The sequence below is a fragment of the Raphanus sativus genome, unplaced genomic scaffold (assembly GCF_000801105.2).
Source record: "Raphanus sativus cultivar WK10039 unplaced genomic scaffold, ASM80110v3 Scaffold4096, whole genome shotgun sequence".
NCBI lineage: Eukaryota > Viridiplantae > Streptophyta > Magnoliopsida > Brassicales > Brassicaceae > Raphanus > Raphanus sativus.
This window is the reverse complement of record NW_026619399.1, coordinates 1-8,529: the sequence shown is the minus strand read 5'-3', so window position 1 is coordinate 8,529 and position 8,529 is coordinate 1. Positions and strand designations below refer to the sequence as shown.

The 8,529-nt window shown below is 34.8% G+C and overlaps 1 protein-coding gene and 1 long non-coding RNA gene across 5 annotated transcripts; one reads left to right on the top strand and one right to left on the bottom strand.

Annotated features, from left to right (window-relative positions):
* Positions 1–1,270: 1,270 nt before the first annotated feature.
* On the bottom strand, positions 1,271–3,068 carry LOC130507154 (uncharacterized). 2 transcript variants are annotated; one of them, XR_008942221.1, is made up of 5 exons: positions 2,782–3,068; positions 2,364–2,442; positions 2,159–2,262; positions 1,799–2,042; positions 1,271–1,719 (listed from the first exon to the last, which is right to left on the bottom strand). It is a non-coding gene; the product is annotated as an uncharacterized LOC130507154 (long non-coding RNA). The 2 variants fall into 2 exon arrangements; XR_008942220.1 differs by having other exon boundaries at positions 1,799–1,934; positions 2,782–3,061.
* An 883-nt stretch (positions 3,069–3,951) lies between these two features.
* Positions 3,952–8,104, top strand: LOC130507153 (UTP--glucose-1-phosphate uridylyltransferase 2-like). 3 transcript variants are annotated; one of them, XM_057001863.1, is made up of 20 exons: positions 3,952–4,086; positions 4,159–4,206; positions 4,369–4,460; positions 4,550–4,640; positions 4,786–4,846; positions 4,927–5,004; positions 5,086–5,136; positions 5,250–5,323; positions 5,543–5,615; positions 5,707–5,764; positions 5,879–5,991; positions 6,249–6,281; positions 6,546–6,598; positions 6,675–6,750; positions 6,873–6,929; positions 7,029–7,112; positions 7,191–7,289; positions 7,380–7,484; positions 7,613–7,684; positions 7,856–8,104. In XM_057001863.1, the coding sequence occupies exons 1-20, from the start codon at positions 4,019–4,021 to the stop codon at positions 7,880–7,882; spliced, it is 1,413 nt and encodes a 470-aa protein (XP_056857843.1). In that variant the 5' UTR covers positions 3,952–4,018; the 3' UTR covers positions 7,883–8,104. The 3 variants fall into 3 exon arrangements, with proteins under 3 accessions (XP_056857843.1, XP_056857844.1, XP_056857845.1); XM_057001864.1 differs by lacking the exon at positions 4,927–5,004; XM_057001865.1 differs by lacking the exons at positions 7,380–7,484; positions 7,613–7,684; positions 7,856–8,104 and having other exon boundaries at positions 7,172–7,289.
* Positions 8,105–8,529: the final 425 nt, after the last annotated feature.

Below are 8,529 nucleotides of genomic sequence, written 5' to 3'. Positions count from 1 at the left end.
TTGAAGACTAAATAAACCATGTTATCTGAAAATTAGTTATAATTTTATTTTTCTTTATTTTTATTATTCAAAATAAAATATTACTTGTTATTTTTCAAAATATGATTTTTTTTTTGTTAAAATGTTTAAGATGAATTTCTTTTGTTAAGTAATCTATGTTTTAATTTTATATTAATAATTGGATGCAGCATTACATCATTTTTTTTATGATTTTTCTGAAGTTGGATGACCATGAAAAAACCTGTGAGATTCTTCTTTCTTTTCATTTTTGTTAGTAGAAAAGATACAAACTTGTAAATAAATTCACATATTGTTCCTTTAGTTTTATATATTTAGGTGGGTTATCTCATGTTTTTACTAAATTTTGTTTTCACAGTAGATTATTGTTAAAAAATTTGTTTGAGTTATAATTAATTATAAAATTATTTTTGTAATATTAGTTTTTTAATTAATATATTTGACCCAGATAGTAAATATACACATGTATTTTAAAATACACAATTATATTATTGTCGTGTGATGTATGCACAGGATGTATGTAGTTATACTATTGTGGAAAGCTATCTTCACCTTCTTATCGAGTAAAGAATGATATTTGCCAAAGAAATAGAACCTAAGTTCAAATGATTTTGTAATCTCTTTTGATGGCGAAGAGCTTGATAGTGTTAAGAGACCGTAACTTGTTTACTTGCATTAGAAGGTAATGTTTATATGATTATTGTTTAATTATGATTCCTTATTTGTAACAGAATCAGCTGTCTGTGCTTTTAGTTATGATGTGTGTGGTTAGACAGTCCCGGTCCCATTAGTGCACATAATTGTAATATTATAGATGAAACATAGTATAAGCTTATAGGATTGTACTATTGACTTCTAATAGCAATTAGGGAATGATTAGTGAGAGATTTACTAACTGATCTACTTGCTGCCCTGCTTTTCTGTTGTTCCATTTGTTCGAAAGCCCAAACGCAAATCATATTTCTCTTATGTGGTTCTTAACTTTTATAACCTTTACTATAAAGGTAGATTCATAACTTTTTGAATAGCCCCTTACCGGGACAAAGATACGTCACGTGGTAGCAAATGCAGCTTGGCCAATGTCGGGATAGGTCTTGAGGTCAAGCTCACAGTCGAGACAGTAAAGCAGGAGTATTCTGGTGTATAAAGAAAGCAAACCATATATAAACAGTATTGATAGTCTCAACCATCCTCCTCCTTTGTTTTTGGTCTTGACAATTTTGTTCATGTACGTTTCCATGTGCTATATCAATAGATTTGAATGCTATTTTGTAATTTTCAAGACCCATACACACATGTCAGGATATGAAAGAATCTAAACAAAGAAGCATATTCTAATACACACCATAGATCCTTGTACAGTGGTACTCACGATCAAACAACAGAGAAAAGGTTGACAACTTTTCATAATGATTTGCTCTCACATATTACTTCCATCATCAAGCCAATAATCTTTTAGACTTTGGTAAGTAAAAAAGTCACCATTTAGAAAAGCTTGTCTGTATGAGCTATTGCGGGACATTGGAATCTCATGAGAGATCATGGTGGGTTTCTCGTCCTTCCGCATTGAACCTCATCTCCAAGGATCAGGAGAGAGCAAGCCGTGAGAGTTAGGTCTGTGTTTGGAGCAGTATGGGCTACTCTTTAGCTTCCTCTGTTTCTTTTTAGAGCACACCCATTCTTGACCAATGACTAATCAACCTGAAGAGTTTATTAACATCACTATGATAAGTATTATACACTATGCAATCTTTTTCCTCCCAAGGTTAATAAATCTTACCCATCCCGATGGATCCAAAACCAAGAAAAACGGCCACAGATCGAGCGAGAATTTTGTTGAGGTCTTTGATATGGAAGGGTCGATTCTGTTTTACAACTTTTGTTGTGTCACGGATCACAACCCGCCCGTCTACCAACTGTGATCAAAATAACAAAATTCATTACGCAACATAACCAACTTGGATAGTTGATGATTCAGTACTCCACCAGGAAATTCACAGTTATTCATCATAAACATTCCCCACCTAACATGAGAAAGCTTTATGTTATAAAGAAAATTATTATGTGAAATGATTTAGATGATACTGAACTTACGAAAAAGTTTGCTAGACTTAAAAACAATAAAGAAGAGATTTGATACCTTTCCGTTTAGTTCTAATAAAGCTTTCACAGCTTCTTCTTTAGAAGAGAATGTGACATAAGCAAACCCTTGCCTTCATTTGACATCATCCATTACACCATCCACTGAAGTGACCAAAAATTAGAAGAAGACAAAAGAGATGTGTTAATGCAGCTGCGTCTAAAAATCCTGAACTAAAACTGGTGTTGAGATTTAAGGGACTGACCTGCAAGTACTCGGCCATATTGAGAAAATGCTAGGGTTAATGTCTCTTCTGTACTCGAGAAAGATAAGCCTGCAACAAACTGAGCATTCAATTTTAGTGTCAGTAGAATCACTGAAACTCATATAAGAAGATTGCTCATGAGATCTGTCCTAAGACAAAAGACGATGCTTTTACATAAGCGGCAATTTCACATATACAGACGCAGACAGAACCAAATCAAAATAGCATATCTTAAACACATAAAATCACCGAAACTCATAAGAAGAAAAGATGCTTTTACATCTGAAAGTTCAGAACTTGAAGATTGATCAAACTTCAAATCAGAGAGAAGGATAGATGAGTTAGCCATTAAACTGAAAAAGAAATTTATCTTGTTATAAGGAAGTGTGAGGATGATGTGCAGGGGATGAAAGCTGACCTTTTATAGGTGGAGATCCACCGTCTCTAAAAGAGATAAGAAGCATGCATCCCGTAACGTTTCAGAGGAGATGAATCGCAGATGAACCGACACGAACGGAGCTCGACCCAGAGATTCCTAAAGAAGATTTGTCTCTCACAACCTTCCAAAAACACCATTGTCGGTTGACCTAATCGGCTCGAATCTTAGAAATCATTTGGTCGCCAATGTTGAGGAAGACGAAGGTCAATGTCAGCTTAGTTTTTGTTTATTTTATGAGCCCAAATAACAAAATACCAATCCCACGAAATCACACTCGTAATAACCCATTAATAACGCTAACGAAAAGTAATAAAACGCGATTCCTTTTTAATTTAGATACATGGTTAAGGTATTCAGTCGAAGCCCAACACGTTTGAGTTTTAATGAAACGCAAAATTTCAACCGAGACTACCACGTGTTGCGATTTCCTTGCAGTATTTGATGACATGGCACTCTAAGAAGAGAGTTACCTTCTGCTTTATATATTAGATTATCTTTGTTTAATCTGAGTATACTGGAGATCGAGACCCAAACTAATCTTCAAATGAAGGTGCAGTCCATTGATGGATCTTTTTTTCCGAATTTTCAAATGGACCGAAAATTTAGTATATATTTGTGTGACCACAAATCAGGGTAATCTGAGTGTCAACAGATTCAAATTCAGATTCTTTAAAAACCCAGAATTCGTGGTTAATAATCCTGTAGTTTGAAAGAAAATGATTGATTGGAATGATATTTCATTGCTCAACAAATAAACTCGATAACAACAACATGATCTCGTTTATAAAATGTTTGAAATTAGAAAATAGATAAAATGGTGAAATTTATAACAACAACACATAATGATGATCTCGTTTATAAAATCTAACACAGTTTTGTCTGAACGAATTTTACAGTCAGTCAAACAAAAAGGGTGAAATTATTGTAGGAAACAAAATTGAAAGTTGAGTATATGTAGAACTAAACAAGCAAAACAAAAACATATAAACTGAACATGAAATGTTTTAGAAAATAAAATAAAATAACTGACGGTACAATAAAACACTAAACCGGACAAACATGAAGAGTGCCACGTGTAGATTTCCAATTGGTGAGTAGAAGAACATTTATATATATGAGGTAACAACCAATCACGCATCGTCGTCACCTTCGGCACCACTACTCCTTTTCAAACTCCATTCCTCTACAATCTTTAAGCTCTAATCGATAATCGACAATGGCAGCAGCCACCACCGAGAATCTCCCCCAGCTCAAATCCGCCGTCGATGGCCTTACCGAGATGAGGTTAGCCTTCTGATTTTGATTTTGATCTTTATCTGATTATTTTCGACTGAATCTGTTTTGTTGTTGTTTCAGTGAGAATGAGAAGAGCGGATTCATCAACCTCGTCTCACGCTACCTCAGGTTCGTATATTTCTCTTTCGATCAGTTCGTTATAAGTTGATTGTGATGATCAAACTGTAGTTCGTATCTGGATATAGATTCTGTGTTGTTGTTGTTGTTGTTGTTGACGTAATCGTTAGGCTAATTAGTATATATGTCACTGATTGTATATTGATTTTGAAGCGGCGAGGCACAGCACATTGAGTGGAGTAAGATCCAAACACCCACTGATGAAACCGTTGTTCCTTACGAGAAAATGGCTCCCGTCTCCCAAGGTATATATATACCATTCATCTTCAATGCATATCTGCTTGTAGCGTTCTGTGATAGTAAGACGATGTTTATGTTTTACATGTGATGGTAGATGTTTCCGAGACCAAGAATCTGTTGGACAAACTTGTTGTCTTGAAGCTTAATGGAGGTCTCGGGACAACAATGGGATGCACTGGCCCTAAGTAAGCCCTTCTTTGAGATTTCAAATTCGAAGTGATATGAAACTTTGTTTTGTCTCTTTATTACTCTGGTGGATATTCTCTGATTTATTCACAAGATTTAGGATGTGAAGAAATGATATCTTGTTTTTTTTTTCTTTCTGTGCAGGTCGGTTATCGAAGTTCGTGATGGTTTGACGTTTCTTGATCTTATTGTTATCCAGATTGAGGTTTGCCATTTTCTTAATCACTCTGCTCTAGGACCTCCTTGATGTTTACTTACTGTATCCAATGTATTGCTTACGCACAGAATCTCAACAACAAGTATGGCTGCAAGGTCCCGTTGGTTCTCATGAACTCATTTAATACACATGATGACACTCAAAAGGTACTTCTGTTGTAGTATGGATCACATTTTTTCACTTATGAAGTTTTTTTTTTTTGGCTGACTGTTGTCATCGTATTTTAGATTGTGGAAAAGTACACCAACTCAAATGTTGACATTCACACTTTCAACCAGGTTAGTGGTGTGGATTCATATATCTAATTAGCAAATGATTTTTTTTTTGTTTTCTGTATGAAAAAAAACTGACATCGGGTCTGCTACTAATGAAGTTTACTTGGATTTTCTAGAGCAAATATCCCCGTGTTGTCGCAGATGAGTTTGTGCCATGGCCCAGCAAGGGAAAGACAGACAAGGATGGCTGGTATGATTTTATTTTGTTATACTGTTCAAACCACACAGTAATCTTATTATGCAAGTTAGAACAGTTTAATCTGCCTACGTGATGAAGTATCATAATAACTGATAACTGAAATTATAATGCCTTGTACTATCTGAGACTAGTCCATGACTGCAGAGAACAAGAACTTGTGATTTTTTTTCTTTCTAATAGGTTATTCTGTATTCTATTATCTTTGTGAAGGTATCCTCCCGGTCATGGTGATGTATTCCCATCCCTCATGAACAGTGGAAAGCTCGATGCTTTCTTATCACAGGTTCATTCTTTGATGCAGTCGAGTAATGTTTTTTTAAAACATTTAAGATGTTCATATTTACTGATTTTTTTTTGTTTTCTGGGCCTCACAGGGTAAAGAGTATGTGTTCGTTGCCAATTCAGACAACTTGGGTGCCATCGTTGACTTAAGTATGTCTTATTTGTAGTTTGTTCGTTCTTGTTTACACATAGTTAGTGTCAAAATTTTACATGAAATCCCATACGAACGTACTGCTTGCCCCGTACTTGGTATAATTGCTGCAGCAATCTTGAAGCACTTGATCCAGAACAAGAATGAATATTGTATGGAGGTTACACCCAAAACCTTAGCTGATGTTAAAGGAGGAACTCTCATTTCTTATGAAGGAAAAGTTCAGGTAACTCTTAACTGTCATATCTTGTTTCGAATGTACCTTTTCTTATTCATGATTCATCGGTTCTTACCTGCTATTGACTGTCTTGGGATTCTGTAGATGCAATTTTTACTGCAAACTAAAGAACTTATATTGATCTGTATGTCTATCGGTTTCATAATATATCATATTCCACAAACCTCTTTGCATCTGACGATTTTCTTACTGCTACAATTTCATTGTGCTATTGGATAACATTGTTTTCTTCTTGTCTGTCTCAGCTATTGGAGATTGCTCAGGTTCCTGATGAACATGTAAGTCTGCACATCTTTTTGTTTACCTCCCTGTTACAGCTTGAATCTGTTCTTGAATATTCACTAGAGGCGTGGGAAAAGTGGGAAAGAGCTTAGTTTATAGAATAATTTAGTAAAGGCTCTTGAAAACGCTTTCTCCCTCTCCATAAAATTGTTCTTATTAAGTGGAAACTGTACACTCTTTATGTGCCTTCTTCCTGCTTACTTTCACTTGTATGACCTGTTTAGAAAATCTACTGCACTCATGTTTTGATCCTTGTATAGGTCAATGAGTTCAAGTCAATAGAGAAGTTCAAGATATTCAACACAAACAACTTGTAAGTAGATCATGTTTCTAGATACTCTAGAAGATATATAAAGTTGTTTGTAGACTTTAAATCTGTAAGTTTACAGATGGGTTAACTTGAAGGCCATTAAAAAGCTTGTGGAAGCTGATGCACTTAAAATGGAGATCATCCCTAACCCAAAGGTGCATGCCCTTGTAAATTTTGTTGGCATGAAGATTTACACAGATATGATTCACGTAATCCTTTTTTTTTTTTTTGCAATTTCCATGAGTGTAACTGAGAAAAGACTGATAATTTTATTCAGGAAGTCGATGGAGTGAAAGTTCTTCAACTTGAAACTGCAGCTGGTGCTGCAATAAGGGTAATATGCATGTCCTAGTCACACAATTTACAATATAAAGTTCAAACTTTAATCTTCTTCTAACTTATTTTGGTTGTCTGCTTCTCTGTCTCGAAACAGTTCTTTGACAATGCCATTGGTGTTAATGTACCTCGCTCTCGTTTCTTGCCAGTGAAGGCAACTTCAGACTTGCTGCTCGTCCAGGTAAACACCACATTCTAAAGCGAAAACAGAGTAAGAGAGACATTTTGAGTAATGATTAGAGTTTTCAATCGTCCACAGTCTGATCTCTACACCCTCGTCGATGGCTTCGTCACCAGAAACAGTGCTAGAACTAACCCCTCGAACCCATCGATTGAATTGGGACCCGAGTTCAAGAAGGTAAAGGAAACAAAAAAAACACACGCCACAAGTCATGTTTGTTTCTCTAAAGTCTCTAAACATTAATTTGCCTCATATCTTTGTAAACAGGTGTCTAATTTCCTGAGTCGGTTTAAGTCAATCCCTAGTATAGTCGAACTAGACAGCCTTAAGGTGTCTGGTGATGTCTCGTTTGGTTCTTCAGTTGTTCTCAAGGTATGCATAACTATACTTGTAAAAACTTGTCTAAAATCTAAGATATTTCTTTAATTATTTTTTCAAAAAGAATCTAATATATTAGTTTCCTTAATTTGTTGTTTGATATTCCTTTTTGGTTATTGAAGGGCAAGGCGACTGTGACTGCAAAATCCGGGGTAAAACTGGAAGTCCCCGACGGGACTGTGGTCGAGAACAAGGTAATCTAACGAGTTTATGTTCTGGTGGTGTTTAATCCGGTTTTGTGCTTGGTTTTTTATTGTTTGGTTTATTGGATATAGGGAACCGAAAGGTTTGGTATAATGTTATGGTTTGATATTGGTTCAGCTAAATCGATAAAGACTAAAATGTGAGACTTGTGTTATTTGTAGGACATCAATGGTCCCGAGGACCTCTGAATAAGAAGACACATTCAGAGTCTTCTTCCCTTTCTCATGGAAGACACATAGTGATACTGATACTCCATTCGTTAATGAAAAATAATAATTGATTTTGCTTTCTTTAATTTCTCCGCAAGTACAATCAAGTTTGGGTATGTTCTGGTTCTTTCTTTCCACAATCATTTTGTTCTCTTTGATAACCGATTATTTTATTTACATAATTATGGTTTTGATTCAGTACTTATACAAGCTTATTACATTTGAGTCTACCACTCTTACACATTGGTCCCGTCGAGTTTGTTATAACGCTAAAACCACTATGATGACAACATAAAAACATCTTTACTATAGTGTCTTTTATTATTATAGTCAGAAAATCTATCTTATTAAAGCTGAAGTACAATTTCGGTGTGTTTGGATACTTGGATAAGAGTTTAAAAAGGAAGTTTGTTTGGAAACATGGATAACAATATTAAATGAGAATTGTTTGGAAAAAGGAATAGCAGTATATTTACTTTCTTTTATTTACAGATTTAGTCATTGCATTTATAAAAAATTATGTATTTCCTTTTTGTAATTTTTTTATTTACAGATTTTACCACTACATTTAAATTCAATTGAAAATAATTAATTATAATTCCAAACTTATCTAAACAAATTGATGT